Raw genomic sequence first — 23,432 nt, forward strand, 5'->3', positions numbered from 1 at the left:
TGATAGAATCATCGTGAAGAAAAGGGTAATAGAGATAAGACAGTGTCATAAGATAACATTGGATAACTTTAGGGCGAGACCAAATTAGGGGTTTTCAAACGATTCATCAGGGCAGGAGAATAATCGTAGATTGGCTGATTGGGTTGGCGGCGTTCGGGGATCATGATTATCAATAGAGATTTCTGTCCTGCCAAATAATAGGTCTTGCTATAATTTATGAAAATCACAACATCATACGAAGGCGAAGAAGAAGAAGAAGGAGAAAGAAGAAGAAAGAAGAATACAGGAAAAGAAGAAGAAGAATAAGGAGAAGAAGGAGAAGAAGAAGAAGAAGAAGAAGAAGAAGAGAAGAAGAAGAAGAAGAAGAAGAAGAAGAAGAAGAAGGAGAGATGATGATGATGATGATGATGATGAAGATGATGATGATGATGATGATGATGATGATGATGATGATGATGATGATGATGATGATGATGATGATGATGATGATGATGATGATGATGATTATGATGAAGATGAAGAGGAAAAAATTCTTCTTGCTGTCCTACGTTGTAAGAAAATCGAAGAAGAAGGAGGCGAATAAGGAAGGAAACTGACTGAAACTGTACGAAAAAGAGAAGAGGTAAAGAAATATTTCCAGCCTCGTCAGCAAAACCAAAACCGGAAACGTGAAACGGTCCAAGAAGGGGTGGAAGGGGGAGGGCAGACCAAATTCACAACCACTGAATAAGAATTCAAGGGGTTGGGTGGTTTTTTTGCGTAGAAGTGAAAACGAAAAATACGATCACAACTTCCTTGTGCAAGGAGTTGGAGTGAGAGAATATTTGTGAGAGAGTATTGGAAAGAGGAAGACAGTTAGAGAAATGAAGAGGAGAGAGAGTGACAGAGAGTTGAGGGATTGAGAGACTGAGATGGAGAGAAAGAGATGACAAAATAAGTGCACGTAAATTTCAGACAACCTGCAGTTTATGGAGGATTTTGCATAGAATTGGGGGTAGCTAGGTAATCTAATCGGCATTCATAACGTTGGCTTGTTGTTTTGTTATAGCCTTGGCAAGTGGCACAGAAATATTTCCAAGTGCTGCAATATGATGAGGGGCGCAGGTAAGGGATGAAAATTTGGGGTGGTTTTGGTTTTTGAAAAGTAAAGGGTTGGTACCACGAACCACCCTTCAAGGGAGCGAACTTGGTTGGGTATTTTTGAACGGTTGCCAAAGTTTGGGGAGTGTGTTTGGTAGAAAAGGAATAATGGATTTCTAACACGATATCACACCTACAATATCCTCAAGATATTATTGATGAATATAATAAATTTATTATAAATAAATACTTTATAGAAAGTAATTGGAACTAAAATGAAAACTTCAGTCTAATTCCATTGTTAAAAAATATCAAATATTATCATTCACAGCTTGAAACATACTTTTGAATCAGACAGAATTTATTGTCAACAGTCAAAATCATCCATAGTCTCTGGGGTTGATTCAAGTTTCAATCAACATTCAAGTTTGAATGATGGATCAGTCTTGTATGATTTGTTGTACACAGAGAAATTCAATAGAAATGAATAGCTATTGAACCATCACTTGAATATTCAATAGGGAAGTTAAATAATATCAACTTCATTACTTTCATTACTTTTCAATTCCTGGATAGTTTCACCAACTGAAAGAGAGGGATTTTTGAAAGAGAGAGTGTAAGAGATGGCCGACTGCGCCCTAGCTTCGCCCTCCTAGGTCAAAAATAAAGGCAGTCATTCTATTCAATTCAATTCAACTGGGACCAACTTTTAATGGATGATTAGAAATAAATAAATTGTTGTTATCGAATCATCTTTCGAATATTCAATGGAGAAGTTGAATAATTCAATAATTATTGAACCTCTCTATAGTTTCATCAAATGGGATCAATCACTTCCAATAAAAACTACTTAGAACTGCACTGATCCTTGATTGAATTTGATCATGCTTAAAACTTCTGAATTCAACTTTGCACAAGACTTTCAAAACTGACAATCAGCTGACAAAATTATTCTTGATATTGTGCTGATCCTGGTTCAAATTTGATCCCGGTTTGATTTAAACTCATTATCTTGAACTCGACTTGAACTTTAATACTTCTGGTTTATATTCAGATCTAGTTTCAAACTCAGTGCATTAAACCTCACTTTGAACTTGAGAACTTTTGGTTCAAATTTAAACTCAGTTTAAGCTCAGTGTCTTGAATTTGACTTTGAACTTGAAAACTTCTGGTTATGTTTTAATCTCTGTTTCAACTCAGTGTCTTAAACTTGACTTTCAACTCGAAACTTCTGGTTCATGTTCTGATCTCAATTGAGACGTACACCGTATCTAAATTTTTAATCTCGATCGAAAGCAACGAGAATCAATCAGGAAAAACCTCTCAGAAAAAAATTTTCCAATTGTTTCTTATGGAATCTTATGATCAGAATTTAATAGGCTTCTCTGTAACCGGGTCTAAGTGTTTCATATTTGACTCTGAACTTGAAAACTTCTAGATGTTCTAAACCCAGTTCAAACTCAGTGTCTTAAACTTGACTTTGAACTTGAAAACTTCTGGTTTATGTTTTAATCTCAATTTAAACTTGGTGTCTTAATCTTGACTCAGTCACTTTGAACTTGAAAACTTCTGGTTCAAAGTTAATCTCAGTTTAAACTCAGTGTCTTGAACTCGACTTGATCTTGAATACTCCTAGTTTATATTTTGATCTAGTTTCAAGTGCTTAGTGCCTCAAACCTCACGTTGAATTCGAAAACTTCTGGTTAAGATTTGATCTCAGTTTAAACACAGTGTCTTAATCTCGACTTTGAACTTGAAAACTTCTGGTTTACGTTTTAAACCCAGTTTAAACTCGGTGTCTTAAACTTGACTTTGAACTTGAAAACCAATCCACCCTCCCATGGAGTCATCTATAAATATCATAGCAATGTTGAAGATTATTGTCGTAACACAATGGATTACACTCTGGGACCAACAAACAAAACAGAAGCCTTGCAACCTAATATTGGCTCAAAATTTCTACCTTATCCCTTCTTTAAGCTGGGCCACATTCAGTCACCCCAATTGTTTTGACATGCAAAACTCGGCCTAGCTCTTTCGGCAACTCTGTTGCGTGACTAGAGATCAACAACAGAGAGAGAGAAAGAGAGAGAGAAGAGTAAGAGAGGAGGAAGAGGAAAAGAGGAAGATGCAGAGTGAGCAGGAATGAAAAGGGAAGAGAAAGAGAGTTGGAGATATGGAGAAATGGAGGTGTACTGAGAAAGAGAGAGAGAGGAGTGGAAGATTGAAAGACAGAGAAAGAAGAGAGAGTGTGTCCAGAGAATGGAGAGAGGAGAAATTGTGAGAGAAAGACAGAGAAAGGATTTGGGGGAGGAACAGACGTGAAGTTGTAATGATAGGTTTCAAAGTAAGTCAGGCATTCTCACTAATAACCTGACAATTCCAAACGAAACAACTAAATTCATTCCCAGCTTGTTTCGACACTGATTCTCTAGGAATAAAACTACTATACTGTACCTTCAAGTTTAGTAGGGGTGTAATAACTGGTACAAGTTCCTTGAATTCATGATGAATGGGTGGTTGTAAAACTATAGCTCTGATAATTCATGATCTTCAATCTTTTTTAGTATTAGTTGAATCAGGCAATCCGCAAGAAGCATGATCCGAGGAATCTACATCTTATTTCTTGATTTTCCTTGAAAGTTGTGACATCGATACAGGCCAATCTATTCCAATGCTCTCTGGCTCAATCTAATATTGAACTCTCAAACGTATTCGGATAAAATTATAATAGAAATATTACACGAAATCTGTTCTATTCCAAAACAAACTCACAGATATGATTTTCGGTGTTATAATCACGGTAATATTGTGTTGGATTCTATAGGAGCTTATTCATAGTTTGGAGAATAATAATAATATATTCTTCTACTTCATCTCCTTCATCTCCTTCTTCTTTTCCTTCTTGTCTCTCATTTCTTCAATTCACAATAACAGGTCAAACCTCCCATTCAGTTCACAACAAACGTCGCAGAAAATCACACAAAATCGTGACATGCTCTCTCTCTCTCTCATGCGAGTTCCTATGTTATCCTCACAGTGACAACGTCTTCAATCACCATTTTTCCTTTTCACGAACCGTTATCAATCTCTTCTCTTCCAGTCGTGTCTCTCTTACTTTTCTTGCAGCAGTATATATATATATTATATATATATATATATATCTCTTTCTTCAGAACCAAAAAAACTCGTGATCAAAGAGTGTGGTGACAGAAAAGTGTTAAGCATGCAAGCATGGCGTCAACAAACCAAGCTAGGATATTGCGCGATTTTGAAGGTTCTAAGATTGGAAAATTGGAGATTTTTAGTGTAGTTTCAATTGGAATGGTTGAATCGAACCTCTACTTCGAGAACTACTCTACGATATTATTATGATTATACAAAATATAACTTGTAGTTCTGCGAACAGTAGACCTCGCTCATGAATATAACTTTCAATCTAAAGAGAAGGGGCAGTACAGTAAGTATAGTATATTGTGAAGATTTAGCCATGATTGTCATCTATTATTTTCTCCATTGAAAGTGCTAGAGACACTGTTTCCAGGGCACCGGACTTATCAAGGAGGTACCTTTATATCGTCTACATATTTACAATATAAACATATATTACATCTTTTCTAATAATTAATTTTAAGAAATCGGTCAACTGACGGAAAAATGGAATATGCAGTAGGCAATTTAGATGATGAATCGTCTCAAAGACAATGGTGAGACGGAAAATGATTCTAAATAAGATGGGTTTTTTGGTGACAATGACAGGAAGTTGCTAATGATGTTTTTCATGAAAAGTGGATTCAATGTTATGGCTTGTTATGCTGATGCAGAATGTTAATGCTCACAAATCGGTTTCTGATCTCATACCAAAAGGAAAAAAAATACTTGACACTGTGGAGCGACACAAAAATGAACAAAAAATGCGATTTGTGAGTACTCACAAAACATGAGTTACTGTATCTTCAAAGATACGAAAAAGTAACTTTTGAGGTTAGTCTACAGTTTTTTGAATATTACAAAAAAACCGGAGGTCTTACCAAAAATCGTTACACAAACGTTTCTGCGCCTTGTTTCAAAGAACTTGCATACCAAATTTCATCAAATCGGACAATAACTGCGACTGTAACTGCGGTACAAACAAACAAACAGACAAAAGCCGATCGAGGTGATACTAAGACCTCAGCTTCGCTTCGGTCAGTTATACAATAATATATATATATATATGGTATAATCCCAGCAAGGTACAATTTTGGGTTGAGACTATTACTATTTCTTTTTCATGCCTTGATGGAGAAAAAATAAAGAGGAGAGGAAGTATGAGGATGTGGAGGAGGATAAGGAGGAGGAGGAAAACTCAGTAATTTCAATCTGTAGCCAATACTATTTGATTCCATGTTATTGATTTATTGAAGAAACAAACGTTGCTCAGAAACGTCGGGTGCTTCAAAAGTATCGACCGAGAAGTTGTCAGTTTAAGAAGATAGTCATTGATGAATCGAATACAAATTGTTAATTTCTTACTGGAGATTAATTTTGATATCTAATTTGGTTTGAAGAGGTGTGAAGGCTTAGGAGAAGAAAGAGAGGGAAGAGAGAAATGCTGGAACTACTCAAAAATACTTCAACAACAACAACTGAGGACTGAAAAACAAATAGCGTGATCCCCAATTGTCACGGGAGAAAGAACAGTAGCATGAGGCATGATTGTTGTGCTTTATGGCCACGAAACACGTGTCTCACGTGACCCAACTTTCTGTTAACTTTAAATTTACGAGCGCTCTCTTTCAACATGTGAAACTTATCTCACATTCGTGAAATTCTTCACCGAAAATTCTACCCCTCTCCATTTCTGGAGGTGGTGTCAAATAGTCACTAGTATTACATTTCAGAGGGGTTTGTGGGGTCAACTTTTGTGCGACAGGGGGGGGGGTAAAAGACCCTGAGGCCGAAAATGATATGATCTTGATTTGACGGTTGTTTCATTTGTAGATGTAATAAATTTGATTCTCATTTGAATGAATTATTTTGAAGCTTGGTCTCGTTTCACAAAACATTTCACGGTTGCATTGTTTTCGAAATTGGATTAAAGGTTGGAGTATTTGATGTTAACACCCATCGATCATTTAAATACTTGAATAATATTTTTGGATTTCAGTATTTATTGAATATATAATTCAAATTCACTTTCTACTACAATTTATGGTCGATCATAGTAGAATATCTATCAATAACAAGTTATTTATAATATGATAAAGGAAAGAATATTGGCTCATAACACATACGGCTTAGGACATCCAAGAATGATGCATCATTACGACTGAACTACTGACTGATTAGCTTGAAATTTCGCATATACATTTACCGAGGATGGTTACAGGCCTATTTTAAATTCTTCAAGATCTCAGTAGGTCAAGTTTTCATTTTTAGATGTAATAAATTTGATTCTCATTTGAATGAATTATTTTTTAAACTTGAGTTTTGTTTTACAAAACATTTCTCGGTTGCATTGTTTTCGAAATTGGATTAGAGATTGGAGTATTTGTTGTACACACCATCGATCATTCAAATTCTAAAATACTATTCTTGGATACTAGTATTTATTGAATATATAATTTAAATTCACTCTCTATTACAATTTATTATCCATCATAGTGGATTATTTATCAATAACAAGTTATCTATAGGCCTAATATAAAAAAGGAAAGAATTGGCTAATACACATACGGCTTAGGACATCCATGAATGACGCATCATTACGTCTCAACTACTCAAATGATTAACTTGAAATTTTGCATTACATTTACCGAGGAGTTCAGTGGGTCAAGTTTTCCGTTTTTTTTTTTTTAGCTTTTAATTAGATCCTTGCGGAGCACGGGTCACCTGCTAGTAATTAATAACATGATGTGTGTTGAAGAGTGTGTATTGGTATAGTGAGGTCCACGTTATAATGACAGTATTTGATCAACTTTTGTTTTGCTATCCTTGTCTATCATTTGACAAATCCGATGGTACTATCCTTTTCTAGGTCTTTCCCGTTTTATAACATGTCAAAGGAGCATCACTAGAGTGGGTTCCACCTTCAAGAGTTACTGGAAATGATAGGGAATCACTGTTGCCGATTCTCCTTTCCACCGCCTTCTATTGTATTGTGAGGTCCTCGTTATAAGGGAAGTGAAGAAAGATAGCAGAACAACGTTGCCGAACCTCTGTCTTGTAAATGCCTTCTTGTCGGTAGCTGATACAGGTTTATCAATGTAATATGAATTGCTCATTCTCGTTTGAATAATCAATTATATTTTATTAAGCGAAGAATTATATTTTTCAATAATTTCATAATGAATACTCATAATCAAGATGTAATATTTTGTTAATTAACCTCTATCTTGTCAATGCCTCCTATAGATGGTAGCTGATACAGGTTTATTGATGTAATATCATTAACTGTTCACTCTCGTTTGAAATAATCAATTATATTTTATTGAGCAAGAAATTATATTTTCTGATACGGTAATTCATAATGAATTTTCATAATTAACATGGAATATTTTGTTAATTAATTATCAATTCTACATTGTTGAAAGACGATCTGATAACAGAGCAAAGCGAGAGAGAGATAGCGCTATCCACTTTGTTGAATGATAGACAAGGATAGCAATACCATTGCTAATCAAACACTGCCATTATAACGTGGACCTCACTTCAGTGGCTAACTCAAGTGGCTAGCTAGCGAGAGTCAGAATAATTGTCGAATGATGTGTGGCTACAATATTGATGATGGGGCGGATGAAATGAGAAAATGAAGAGCAAGAGAAGAAGAAAGGGAGGTGGAAGAGAAGGAAGGGAATGAGGAGGTGGTGGTGGAGGAGGATGATGAGGGCGAGGGGGTGAAGTAGGAGGAGGAGTAGGAGGAGAAGGAGGAGGAGGAGGAGGTGGAGGAGGAGGTGGAGGAGGAAATTATTGATGGCTTTCTAGAGCTGTTTTGAACCCACTACTGAATCTCACGGCCAGAGGTTCCTGGTTTTGATTTATAGAGGCTTAGCTGGAGAGTCTGTTCAAGGCATATACGAGGCTAGAGGAGAACAGAATAGGAGAAGCACGACGGGAGTGGGAGAATGAAGTGAGGGAGGAGTAGAGGAGGAGGAGGAGGAGAAGGAGGAGGAGGAGGAGGAGTAGGAGAAGGAGAAGGAGTCGGTGGAGGAGGATTTCCTAGACTGTAAAAAATCTTCAGAAAAATGATAAAAACATAACTTCTGATAAAATAAATATAATTATACCTTTGTCGATAATTTCTTTTACAATATTTTTGTATGGTCCACCAGAATTGAGAGGATGAGTGCTGAGGAGAAAGAAGAGGAGGACGAGGAGGAGCAAGACAAGGTGCCATATGAAAAATATGGAGAGAGGATTTTGTGATTATATACAAATTGATTTTCAGATTTACTCGTTAAGCTGCGTACAAACGTATGCGCCATAAGCACTTTCCATCAGTTTGGGAAAACTTCAAATTTTCGATGAAAATCAATTTCCCGGGCCGCCATTTGAATTTGGTCGAAATCGAACAATGAATATTGGCTTATCTCCGGGAGCTGAACAAAAAAGCTTCTTTCGAATTTTCTGTGCGAGGCTTATCTGAATGTGTCGATAAAAATTGGGGGTCTCTAGAAGTGCCAGGGGGATAAAATTTTCGAGGTTTTCCCAAAGCCTCCAGTGTGTTCTCTAACTACTGATTTTGAGGTTGCTTCTCCGAGACAATCAGCCGTATTGGCTGACAATTTTTCGCAATTTTTGTCTTTTGCAGCTTTAATATAATAAGAAGATTTGCAGAGAAACAGTAATATACGGATCAGCTGATAAGCTGATTACTGTATATCTAAATTTGTACAGACAAACTAAGATACAGTAAGCTGGTATCAGCGTGGAATACGCTTGTTCGTGGCGCATGTGTCTGTACGAACCTTACAGGCTAACTTACAAGGCTAAAGGGAACGTAATATGAAGAGGTGAGAGAGAGAGGGGTGATAAGGAGGAGGTAATAGAGCATGTGCAATATCATTTATTCATTCATTTATTAGGATATCAGAAACAATACAATGATCGGAAAAGAAAAAACAGGCTATTGCCCAAAACTTCTTCAATTTCCTAATTTAGTTTCAAATTGTCCAAATATTATACATAGGTTATGTCCATTTCAATTTCTACACCAAATCATCTATCTAAGAATATAAATTAAAAAAACACACACAATTTTTAATTTGATAGATTATATGGTGGATAAGGAGAAGGAAAAGGATATATTGTGTGGCAAATAAATAATTTGATTTGATATGTTGAAATGTGTATTCTGACAATGCAGAAATTCTTTGCATGTTGTAATTATTATTGTAAACGAATAAAAATTCGAATAAGTAATCTGAATTTAATTTGAATTTTTAATGAAAACATTGAGAGAGAGATAAATACACAGATTGAAGATTGAAACTGAAATTGAAAATTGGAATCGACTGTATAATAAAAATATAGGGGAAATAATTGATTTTTTGTGAATTTTATCTTTAATTCGAGTGCCTGAATAAGGGATACTCGGATGTTATTATTGATATTTCTTGTTACTTTTGAAAATCAACATCCAGCAATGTTGTAAATCCTGGAAGACGAGGAGGTTGTGGAAAGAAGAGAATGAGAAGTACAAGTTTTGTTAAAGTGAGGAGAATTGATTCAGTGTGAAGTGGAAGGGAAAAAGTGAGACAGTCTGAAGAATTTTTGAAGAATTCAGTGGATTTGAAGACCAATTACCAGGTAAAAACTTTTCAATAAGTTCAGAAGAAATTAAGGGAAGAGTTGCTATAAAACATAGAACGTAGTAGAGACTCTTAAAACATTGCTGAACAAAATAAGAATGAATGAAAGAAGAAGATGGTGTGAAAGAAAAAAGAGAACAGCGAACGTTTTCGCACCAAACTCGGAAACCAGTTTGAGGTGACAGAAATTTCCATCATGACGGTGAATAAGAAGAAGAGAAGAAGGAGAAGAAGAAAAAGAAGAAGAAGAAGAAGAAGAAGAAGAAGAAGAAGAAGAAGAAGAAGAATAAAGAGAAGAAGGAGACGCTCATGGTTGACTATCGATCGCCTTCGATCGTTGACTATCGAAGGTGGTACCTTCTTCTCTTCTCCATCTTCTTCTTTTTCGTTTTTTCTTTTTGCATTTTGTCACTTGTCTTCTTCGTTTATTCCTTCTCCTCTTCCCTGTCATGTGCTAGACAGTGTGACGTTGACATGACCACATCCTTTTATTATTTTTCTTTGGTTTAGTCACTTTAGTTGCTTTAGTTACTTGGGTGAACATCGGTTTTTGTATCTGCTACAAGTCAGTTGTAAAGAAATTAGGCCTACAGACTTTAACCAACATCACATGACGTCATTGCTTTGTCAAATTAGTTCGTTGGTTCTCATTGTGTTGGTTGAGTTTGATAACATAATTTTACGGCAGTTAAATACTATTTATAATTCATGGATTCTATCGTATAATCATAATGGGGTAGATTATTTATTTAATCTATGGTATAATCAAGACACTATAGTGAACTTCTTGACACTAGTGACAGTGGACAGAGGTAAGAGAACAGTGTTGCCGATTCTCCGCATCGCCACTACCTTCTATATAGGATAGCTGAAACTGGTATATATCTGCTGTAATAGTCTATTAACTGTATAATCATATTTCATCCTATAAAAAATATACTTTTCAATTATTCGATAATACAATTTCATAATTCAGATTAAGTACTCTGCTTATATTTCTTCATTGTTGAAAAAGATCGGGCAACATTGCTGGAGCTAGAAAAAGATAGCGCTATCTGATTTGTCGAATGATAGACAAGGGTAGCAACACCAATTCAAATCAATCACTGACATTATAACGTGGACCTCATTATAGAACTATATGTTTCCGTATTGGAGAGAACTTCTATAATATTATACACTTCGTTTTATTGTTTTAATACATACATCTTCTGTCTACTTAAAAATAGTTATTTGTGCAACTAGTGCGCAAAGTGACAGTTTGCTGCACCGAAAGAAACGTTTACGCCCGAGCCGTAGGCGAGGGCGGAATGGTTTCTTGAGTGCAGCAGAGGAACTTTGCGCACGTATTTCACATTAAGTTTTTCCTACAGTTACCATTGAATATGAAAAGTGGGTAATTATGGGTAAAATTGCCTGAAATCCATCAAATGTTTTTCTGTGTAATTTTATTATTGATAAAAACCTTAATCCTAAAATCCTAAAGTCCTCGTTGTCCTTGGTTATAATATATAATGTAATAATTAGCGCGTTGTGCTTGGTTGCACCTTTGCTCACTATAGCAGCCACAGCAGTCACTGTTACCAACTTCATTTTGATTTTGCTGCACTGTTGCTCCATATAACCTACTAAGTGTTTTGCGTTTCCATGTTGCAAATCTGGAGTGCAGAAAAATTTTTCCCGCACTAGAGCGGAAAAGTGATTCTTTGCGTTCTGTAATCAGTGCAGCAATGGCCACTTTTCAACGTAACTGTAGGAAAAAGTTATTTCTGTCACAATACAATGTTATGAGTGTGAAAAATAAATATTGCGAAATTCCCGCTAATTTACACTCCATGAATCGCAGAGTGAAAAACAACTCCAAAGTTAATTATGAAGGCATGAACGTTCGCACTTTGACCCAACTTTTTATCCACGAATCCTGAAAGTGTGAAACTTTCACGCAATGCTTATTTATTTTTATTTCGCCTCTCAAGCCTCCAAAACAAGCTGCCCAAGAGAATTGCAACGAAATTAATGCCGTAATTACATTTTAAAAGTCGTAAAATGGTACATTTATCCTATTAGTGTTTAATTGTTAGAATAAGGAATAATTTTCACTAGATTTTGAATCGAATTCAGCACCAATCACTATCAGGATGAGAATATCAGAAACGTTTTAATGATTAGAGGGATGAAAATTGTTCCGTTCACATTTCGTAAGTAATATCGGGTCACCGAGCTTCGCTCGTTATTTATTTATTGACTTTTGATAAACTAAACACAATTCTTTTAAACGATTGGGGAAGTACTAACAGGCACAGCCCAAAACTGTTTCTTTCCTGAATTTTGATTTATACACCGTAAATAGTCCAGAAAGGAGGTTAAGTTCCATACACTTGAATTCAGGTTCAATTTTCTGTTCAAACATTTGAAAACAAAAAAATTATAATTTAAATTATATACAAACCAAATTGAATAACAAGATAACACTCACTAATCACTTGAAATTGTCAAAAAATGATCAACTTTGAAAATTATGATATACTCTAGTTTGGGAGGATTATTATGTCATGTCAACAAATTAGATTATGTTGATCAAATCGATTAAATTGTCTAGCTAGATAAAATTTCTCGCTGATTGATTATGATTACAAAGCTGGAAATAATATTCTGTCTCTCTCCCACACAAGCACACGCATCTTCTGTTATCGAGCGACGACGAAATTATCATCTGTTTTCCAAGGATGAATTATCCTTTTAATGTCGTTCAGCGAGTTTTCCAAAGAATGAGACCTAGTGTAATAGAATCTTTATATCATAAACTTACTATGTTCCAAATCTCGTAAAAATCGTTAGAGCCGTTTTCGAGATCCGTAAAACATAAATAACCAGATATAAAAATAACCATATCTTCTTCTTCTTCTTTCTCTTCTTCTCCCATCCCACCACTACTGAACTACTTCTCATTCTTCTCTTCCTTCCAGTCTCTCTCGGTTTTCTTCACCTTTCTTCTCGATTCTCCTGCCCAACAGAAACCCCATCTAGTATGTGGGTGCATGCATAGAACCAGAAACAATCGAATATCCCTTTATAGATTTTTTCTCTTTTTAGTCTCCGTGTCTCTATGATAGAACACAGAAGTGTAGGCTGTCCACAAACACAACATGAAGACACGACCAATTTTATTGTCAACCGATTGGGAATCCCAGCGTAGTAGACGGTACCATACAATCTGAACTGAGGAGAAAACAAAAAACACAAACTTACAAACTGAACTTAAAGAGAAAACAAAAACAACTCACAAACAAAAGTAAAACAGAGACACAGACCATGAGCTAGAAACTGGGAAACAAAAACACAACCATAGAATATAAACGTGGCGCCAATAAGGCAGAGAATCTTCTATTCAGTATCAGACGATAAACAAAACAGAAAAGGTTGAATGCAGTCTGTGTATTGTTGAGGGTGCTTTGGATGTGTATTGTCTATGCAGTCGAATTTGAATGGATCGGTTCTTGAATGAGAGAGACTATTTTGTAACAATTAGCACTCTAATTCTGTTAGGGTAGTAAAACTTAAGGGTGAGAATAATCACGGTACTTAGAAGAAGATCTTCTTCAGTTTACCGTGAGAATAATGTTAGATAATGTCTTTGAGGACTCAGTTCTTGGTTAGCTCATGATACAATTTTGAGGTGAGGTTCCCAGAGTCTATTGCAGCCGAAGAAGAAGGAGAAGAAGAAGAAGAAGAAGAAGAAAAAGTAAAAGAAGACAGGAGAAGAAGAAGAAGAAGAAGAAGAAGAAGAAGAAGAAGAAGAAGAAGAAGAAGAAGAGGAGGAAGGCGAAGAGAATGAAAAGAACTGAAACACAGATGACTGGTACAATCGAAGAGGAAGGGTTGTGGGAGCTTTTTCGAAGGTTAAACAATGTTAAAGTTAACGGTTATTAGGTTGAACTGTTGAACATTAAAGATGTGAAGATGAACTTAAAATTCAACATAAACTCAATCTAAGTTCATGATTGGAAAATGTTGAAAAACACATTGTATCTGCTTTCAAACTACAAGCCAACCAAAATCCATTCCAACCTACCAAAAGCTGATGAAATAAATTCAAAAAATATTGGAACGGGAAACTGCAAAACATTATTTCACTCTCAAACGAACATCGTTTCTCCACAACCATATCGACACTTTACATTCAAGATAAACTAAATCCAAGTTCTTGATTGAAAAATGTTGGAAATCACAATGTGTATCTGATTTCAAATAAAAGCCTACTGAAATCCATTCAAACCTACCAAAAACCGATCAAATAAATTCAAAAAATATTGGAACGGGAAACTGCAATAAATTATTTCACTCTCGAATTAACATTGTTCCTCTACAACAATATAGACGCGTGCTTCAAAAATTTATTAGGAACGTCGAGTGAAAAGCGAATGATGAAAACAAACAAGAAATTAATGGATTGGCGGTGTGGATGACACCAGAATGAGAAATGACCATCGGAGGGTGGCTGCAGAAAGGGTGACGAAAGAAGTGGGAGGGAGAGAGAAGAGTGAGAAAGAAAGTGTGAGAGAGGATAGATGATAAAGTAAGTGTGAGCGAGTGAAGGGGGAGTCCTTTAAGAGAGTGACAGAGAAGAAAGTGAGAGAAAGAATAGAGGAGGAAGTGTGTGTGAGAGAGGAGGGGAAGACCCTAGAGGGAGTGGCAGAGGAGAGAGAGAATACATGATAAAGTGAATGTTAGTGAGAAGGTGAAGACCATTGAGAGAGAGTAGCAGAGGGGAGAAAGAGAGAGAAAGAATAGATGACAAGTATTTGTGAGAGAGAAGGGGAAGACCCTAGAGAGAGTGGCAAAGGAGAGAGAGAGAGAAAAGATGATAAAGTGAGTGTGAGGGAGAAGAGGAAGACCCTTGAGGGGCGGATGATATGAAAAGAGATGAACGGCCTGGTTGAGGATTGATGAGCATCTAAATCTGATCAGAGATTAGGGTGCCACCGTTTAACTTCGGTTACAGTCTGGTTTAACCGCCGATTAAATAATTGCTTCCATCAATTGAATATCCGTTCACTTCCGTCTGTTTTCCATTGTTGAGTTCAGTTACATATTTTGTGTTTGATTTTTTAAATAAACATTTAATTGCAACTCATAGTTATTATCTATACTGATATCGGGCCACCGAGCTTTGCTCGTTATTCTTATTCATTAATAAACAGAACACAATTCTCTAAAATGATCGTGTTTATATTCCACAGCTGGCTAAACGTCACCTTCTGAATTTTGGGGATGCGATATTTTGATTTTTCACATACTCATTTTTTACCATCCGCAGCTGTTTCAGCCAAGGATGAATTATCCTTTTAATGTCGTTCAGCGAGTTTTCCCAAGGATGAGACCTAGTGTAATCGAATCTTTATATCATAAACCTACGATGTTCCAAATTTCGTGAAAATCGTTAGAGCCGTTTTCGAGATCCGTTAAACATAAATAACCAGATATGAAAATAGCCAGATATAAAAATAACCAGATATAAAAATAGCCAGATATATGAATACAGAAATAGCTCGCTTAATATAATAGGATAATAAAGTAAAGAACTGGCTTATACACGCACAGCAAATTATATTTACGCATCATCACGTCTGAACTACTAAACTGATTAACTTCAAATTTGGCACATAGATTCTTAATTAACCGAGGATGGTTATAAGCCTATTTTCAATTCTTCAAGATTTCATTACATCATGTTTTCAGTTTGTCAATTTTAAAAATAGAACCTGGCGGAGCACGGGTTTTCTGCTAGTCTATAATAATTTGAAGACAAATTTAGAGATAAGTAGGCCCATCTACACAATATGAATAACAAATATTTCATTCAGATGACATGGTTGAAGTGATTTTTGCATCCAGTTTCTTTGCTGCTCTCATATCGCATGTTAAACTGTCGGTCCCGGCTGACGTATGACAGTCGTAAGGCCCATTGATGGCTCAAATGATATATTCAGGCGAAGTGGAACTTCCGTCAGGGACTCCACACCAATAACAGCCATACGATTATTATTATTATTATTATTATTATTATTATTATTATTATATTATTGTTATTATTATCATTATTATTATTATTTATTATTATTATTTATTATTATTATATATTTTTTTATTATTATATCGCATTGTGTGAAATTGGTCAAGTTTGTGGTCTAATAAACAGAATTTATTTTTAATTGTGGAACAAAGTTATGTCGAAACATTTTGTATTTAAAGCAAATGAACTACGTGTTGAATTCCTACTTTATTCAGCCAATATTGTATGAGCAGTAAAGTAAATCCCAACAATTTATTGCAACTCATAGCACGGTATCACTTCATTATTACTAACACCGATAAAAAATATCAATTAGCCTTTTCAATTATCAACCAATCCTATTTTCAAACTGGTTTATTAATAGTCTCAATCAACGAGAATATGTAAAGAATGAAATATTTGCGAGTAAAGCAGGTTCCCAATATTATGGACTCACCACCTTTCATTTTAATCTAACGGCGGTTCAAACCTTTGTAACCTTTTGTGAATTATTAGACTTACTATAATCAAAATGTCAATACAATCTCACGCCCGCCTACCTATTAATTTTTAAAAACAATTAACAGGTATTACTAAATATTTCGATTGAATTATACCGGTTAGGAACAGTATAAATATAAATAGTAACTCCAATCTAATTAAATATTTAACAGTAGGCTATAGGTTGTTCAGTTGATGTTGAAAGACCTGATCCTTGATTTTCCTAGAATTGATTCATTAAAATTGACGTTAAAACTTATATTTATCAGTGAGAAAACTGTTAATCTGATTCTTTATTTAATGGAATTGATAATTAATAAAAAAAATATTTTATCTTAATTATGAAATTATTGAAAAATATAATTTCTTGCTTAATGATATATAATTGATTATTTTAAATGAGAATGAACAGTTAATAATAAAATTACATCAATAGATTCGTATCAGCTACCGTCTATAGAAGGCATTGACGAGACAGAGGATCGGCAACGTTCATCTTCTATCTTTCTCCACTGCCATTATAACGTGGACCTCACTATAATCTAACAATCACAGTTGAGCTAAATCTTATTTCAATTTATTTTATTCTATTTTCAATTGAAAACTCCCCCTATCTCAACAGCTACAAAAATAATCACTAACATTATCATATCGATATATTGTAGTTAACGTTTAACCAGGTACAGCACAATATTAAGTGTGTATATTAAAGCCTCAATTATTATCAACAGCTATTACGAGTTAAGTTAACAGAGCTTTATCTTTTAAGACCACTTGAAGCGTTAACAACACACCTCTACAAAACTGTAAAACGTCTATAATAAAATAGTTGAATATCTGTATAGTATTGAATATTACTAATAGTATATACAGTTATAGTATACACTAATACAATACACAGATATAGTTATAACTATAGTATATTTCACTATCTAATAGTGTAGTATATGTAGGCTATGTAGTGAAATATCAGTAACCGGATTTTTATTTTACCAGTGACTTGAAATACCCGTTCTTTTATATGGGCGACAGACATAAGAAATCCACTTGGAGCAATTTGTTTATAAGCATGTTTATCGGGACTCGTTTAGTATGCAAATTATTGTTGCTTTACACTGGAATTTTGAGTATTTGAATGGTTAATAATATCGAAGCATGCGTGGTGTCTGTTTTAATCGATCTAGGAAAAGTTGGATTAATTTGTTGGTGGGTTTTTGTGATACATTAGTGGAACTGTTTGTTAAAACTTGTATGGCTGATTTATTGGTATTTTTCGTGAAAGATTAGTTTGGAGAACTAGTTGAGCTAGGACTTGAATGGCTAATTTTTTGTAGTTTTTGTGTAATATTGATTTGACTATTCAGGTTTTGTTTCTAGTATAAAGCTTGTAAGGTTAGATGTTAATACTGTGTTCGCATAGTCTACCTAAGACTTGGATATCGATTTATTTGTAGTTTTAGTGTAACATTGATTGAACTATTCAAGTTTTGTTTCTAGTTGTATGAAACGTGTATGGCTGAGTGTTAATACTGTATATTTTTGTAAAACATTCGTTAACTTGGTTTTTGTGATACATATAATATGTGTCAAACTATTTTCTGCAACTTGAATGATTTTTTTTTTTGAGACTAGCAGGAAACCAGTGCTTTGCAAGGCTCTATTTCAAAAATTGACAAACTGAAAACTTGACGTAATGAAATCTTGGAGGATTTAAAATAGATCTATAACCATCCTCGGTTAATTAAGAATCTATATACAAAGTTTTAGTCTAGTAGTTCAATTGTGATGATGCGTCAAACATAATTTTTCTATGTTGTATAATTTTTCTATCCCGTACGTGTATAAGCCAGTTCTTTCCTTTATTATAGTATGAATATTGTATTCTCCAGGACCATTGATTGAGCTACTTTAGTATTATTTTCTAGTTGTAAGAAAATTGTATAGTTGATTTGGTAAGTTTTTTGTTGAACATCGTTCAATATAGATTTTTGTGGTACATTTCTCAAGCTATCTTTCGATTCTGAATTTCTGATGTCTTCAGTAAAGCCCCACGCACACACATCGATTTTTGTTCGTACGGTATTTTACCGTCCTCATAAATATTTCTATTACATTGAACAGATGATTCCAATCTTTGCCAAGTTCCATTTAATCTGATAGAATTCATAAGAACAGCAAAATATCGTACAAGCAAAAATCGATGTGTGTGTGTGCGGGGATCATTCATAATTCGATAGAACTAAAATAGAGCAAAATTTTAGGGGGGAATTAGTCACTAAATGAGAAGAGGGCACTATTAGTCACCATATCTATAATCATAGAGGGAAAATAGCATATGTGCTATCTTGTGCTATCTTTCCTTCATGCTATAATATTGTTAGAGGCAGGGATATTAAAGGAATTTCCATTCCATAACATTATTAATCAAGACATCTGGATCTTCAGCAATAGGTATTTCCCAAGATACATGATGTATGGGAACATTTACGTAACACGGATAAATGCGCAGTATGTGGGAAGGAGTCATAATATAATATATCTATTAGAAATAGATTTGAATACAGTATGACCAATTTTACTTTCTTTTCCATTTCCATTCTCGTTCACTGTTAGAGCGCGATTGATAAATTGTTGCGCTGAATAGGCTCACAAATATAAGGGTCAAGCCACACGAAGCGTTCTATCAGGTGTTTTCAGCCGAGTCGACATGGGAGAAAGCTCTCCGATTGGCTGATTGGATTGGCGTTCAAGAATCAGCTGACTACTCTTTATGGACGTTTATGGGCTTTGAACTCGACGAATGTCCTTTTTTCAACTTGAAGCACTCATAAATAGTTCAAAAATTTCATATAAAGTAACGAGTTATAAGTTCTAATTGGAAACTTCTTACTCTCTACAAACATTTTATGTGTTTAACTATTGTATGTAATATTGTAATTTATCTAATATTTTGTGTAATTGATGTTGTAGTTTTAGTTTTTTTTGGGAAATAAACATTTATTTATTTATTTATGGATCATGCGGTCATCTAAGCGAATGATGCAATAGATGATGCTATATATCTAAGCGATAGCTTATCAGCGCGACCACTGGTTGAATCTGTGGTATTTGGCTGTTATTACACCTTTCGTGGGAGACTCTGTCTTTTAGAATATTTAAATATTGTAACTGACGAATACAAAATATTCAATGTAATTTACGTGTAGAGTTAGAATGTTATAAGGTGCGTACAGATTCACTCGCCGCGAACATGAGCAATTCACTTTTAATCAGCAGCTGATGCCAGCTTTTTATATCTGTATCTTACCGTTTCTGTAAAAATACAGATTTAGTCATCTGATTAAAAGTGAATTGCTCATGTTCGCGGCGCGTAAATCTGTACGCACCTATACACACACGTCGATTTTTGGACACACGATTTTTGACCGTCCTTATAAATTTTATTGAATTGAACAGAATTGATGATGTCAAGTAGATTATGTTTTTCAAGTTAAGTTTGATTTTATAAAATTCATAAGGATGGATAAAATCGAACGTACAAGAATTTTGATGATTGTGTAACTGACTTATGAGATAATAGATGTAAGGCTAAGCGCACACCAGTTAGTCAAAACAAGACAAAACACGGTTAGTCTCAATACTTCACATAGCTGCTTGTGACACAACTCACAGTGATTAGTCATTGCAATTAGACATGTATTCATAAGCAACTATGTGAAGTATTGTGACTAAACGTGACTAGTCTTGTCTTGACTTACCGGTGTACGCCCAGCCTAAGAGCCAATATAATTATTATTATGATTATTTATTTTACAAGTTTGATACAGAGATTAACAAAGAGAATACATGTAAACAGCAACAACAACAATATACATTAAAACAAAATAAAAGGAAAGTTGTGCAAAAAAAGGGTGGAAGATTTTGTTTATCTCTGTATTATGATGAATTTTGAGAACTAAAAATCTATATATTTACTATTAGACTCAATTTTATTTAGACTACTCACCAGAGGCGAATAAAACGCAGAGCTGTCTATACTGGGGTAGGGATTCTGATCGGTGCTGGGATAATGAGGCGCTGTAGCCGCATAACTAGAAGCGGCCAGTCGCGCGGCCGGATATCCGCTAGCGGCCGACAGCGCCAGTCGCGCGGCCGAGTCATACTGACACGAACACACGGTCTGACCCGACACAGGGTCCGTCATGATCGGACGTCCGTTCTCGCAGCAGCTGGGAGGAAGCGAACCCGTGACCGAGCCTGAGGGCGAGACCGCCCCCGTCGACACGACGCTGGAGGCGGTTGAGCCGCCGCCTCCGGTCGTGGTGCCGCCCCCCGGGGCGACCGGGGACACCGGCTGCGTGGGGGCCGATTGTGGGCCCGAAGCCAGCAGCTGAAACACAAACAAAAATTGGATTCAATTAGAATATCGGGGACCGAGCTTCGCTCTGGAGTACGAAAGCATAAAAAATTATTTCGAAATAAGAAATTATAATAACATTCATATACAAGAATGTTCTATCTAAAAACAGGAAATTGAGATTAATTCCCAGAGGAATGCAGAAATCTCCCTCACAAAGGCCCAGTTGCACAAAAGCCGGTTAAATTTTAATCCTGATTAACTTCACGTGAACCAAATAAGAGAAGACCATTTCAAAAAGATGGATCTACTGGAATTAATCAGGATTGAAAATAACCCGGCTTTTTTGCAACCAGCAATAAGTACCTGATTGGATGATTACAAAAGTTCAACAGCTGAGTCATAATTTTGAAACAGTCTCACACACATGAACTCGCTCACTCACTTCCATCACCAATAGACGACGAAATAATTATTATCAGCTGTTATTCCAAGGATGAATAATAATTATTCTTTCAATGTCCTTCAGCGAGTTTTCCCAGGGATGAGACCTAGTGCAATCGAATCTTCATATTTTAAACCTACTATATACTGAATTTCGTGAGAATCGTTAGAGCCGTTTTCGAGATCCGGTGAAATACAAATATATAAACATCTGAACATTCAAACATCTAAACATATAAACAGAAGTTGCTCGTTTAATAGTATAGGATTTCACTTTTTGTGTAGTTGAGAAGTTGATATTGTGGTAATTATTCATATTGAATGAAAAAGACTAAGAAATTGTCAAAAAACCACTGATTTATTGATAATTAGAAAAACCGGTTTCGGTTATTACACCAGTGTCAATCTCTGATAAACTGATCAGATTTATCAGAGATTGACAATGGTGAAATAACCGAAACCGGTCTTTCTAATTATCAATAAATCAGTGGTTTTTTGAAAATTTCTTAGTCTTTTTCATTCAGTATAGGATTTATTATTAACAAGGTCATCCTATTCTAACACACAACCGTAATATAGGTGCTAAACATAAGGCAATACAGGTGCTAAACGTGTCTGATCATGTCTTGTCTTGTCTTGACTAACTGGTGTGTGCCTAGCTTTAGACTCAGAAAAAATCAAATCTCTTGGTTTGAAATACCAATGGCGGTCGGCGTCTGGATGATAAAGATGATGATGATGATGATGATGACGATGATGATTTGGCGACACAAGTCGACACGATTTAAAATTCGGCAACAACAATGGACGACATCAACATTTCTTATTCTATTTTTTCATTGTACCTCTTCCACTTTCATCAATAATTGCCGCATCCATTAAGTGGCGCAGCGTCGAGAGCGAGAAGAAAATGGAGCAAAAAGGAAAACAGAAGAGAGGAGGAGAGGAGGCGAAACAAAAGTTCAAAAAGAAAACAAGAAAATGTGGAGGACAAATAAATGTCTTTCAAAGCAACACTAGCGCCATGTAGAACTCGGTTGATGGAGAAAATTATTGTCTGTCGGCTGAAACTCGGATGAAAAAGGAAAAAGAAAATGTGGAAGGATCCGAGACAGAAGAAGAGGAAGGCGGAGAGAGAGTGTGAGAGAGAGAAAGAGAGAGTGTGTGTATCTGTGTGTGTGAGAGAGAGAAATACAGAGTTAGTGAATGTGATAAAAGGAGAGCAGGAATCACGATGAATGAAGGAAGAAAATGTGGAAGGATGAGAGCCAGAAAGATAGGAAGGAAAGAGAAAGAGTGTGTGTCTGTGTGTGTGTGAGAGAGAGAGAAATATAGAGTTAGTGAATGTTATGATAGAAGAGCAGGAATCACGATGAATGAAGGAAAAAGGAGGAAGAAGATGTGGAATAATGAGAGCCAGAAAGAGAGGAAGGAAAGAGAGAGTGTGTGTGTCTGTGTGTGTGAGAGAGAGAAATATAGAGTTAGTAAATGTGATGAAAGAAGAGCAGGAATCACGATGAATGGAGGAAAAAGGAGGAAGAAAATGTGGAAGAATGAGAAACAAAAAAGAGGAAGGAAGAGATTGATTGATTGATTGAGTACTTTATTTATGTAGATTACAATATATACTGGCTTATACACTTATATACAATAGCTTACAATACAGCAAAATTATAGATGAATTTACATAATATAGACTAAGAAAATTATTATTGAACTGTATATGATATGAAAAAAGCAATTTGTGATAACTATAGATAATATTGTTATGCATCTACATAAATTGGCGGAGCTTTGGACATATCAATGTCCATTCTTCGGAAAGAATATTAAAAATATCTTCCCCACTAACTCTCTACCAAAGAGAGAGAGTTTGTGTGTCTGTGTGTGAGAGAGAGAAATATAGAGTTAGTGAATGTGATGAAAGAAGAGCAGGAATGATGATGAATGGAGGAAAAAAAAGAAAGAAAATGTGGAAGGATGTGAGACAAAAAAGAGGAAGAAAGAGAGAGAGTGTGTGAGAGAGAAAGAGTTAGAATGTGTGTCTGTCTGTGTCAGAGAGATAGAGAGAGAGTGAGTGAGACAATGTGTTGAAAGAAGAGCAGAAATCAGTGTGAATGGAGTGTTGTGGAATTGTGCGAATAAATTGGCCCATTATAAGGTGGTCGCGATTTTCAATTGAAAGAAGTCAACTCAACACTTCAGC

General features: G+C 35.4%; 1 protein-coding gene across 2 annotated transcripts in view; it reads right to left on the reverse strand.

Moving 5' to 3' along the window:
• LOC111049858 (homeobox protein araucan) overlaps positions 1-23,432 on the reverse strand; it is a 194,130-nt gene that overhangs the window by 83,808 nt on the left and 86,890 nt on the right. For both annotated transcript variants that reach the window (XM_039430069.1, XM_039430070.1), the window contains exon 2: positions 20,432-20,815. In XM_039430069.1, coding sequence (XP_039286003.1) covers positions 20,432-20,815 — 384 coding nt within the window. The remainder of the gene's footprint in view (positions 1-20,431; positions 20,816-23,432) is intronic.

This window comes from Nilaparvata lugens, chromosome 6 (genome assembly GCF_014356525.2).
Source record: "Nilaparvata lugens isolate BPH chromosome 6, ASM1435652v1, whole genome shotgun sequence".
Classification (NCBI taxonomy): Eukaryota; Metazoa; Arthropoda; class Insecta; order Hemiptera; family Delphacidae; genus Nilaparvata; species Nilaparvata lugens.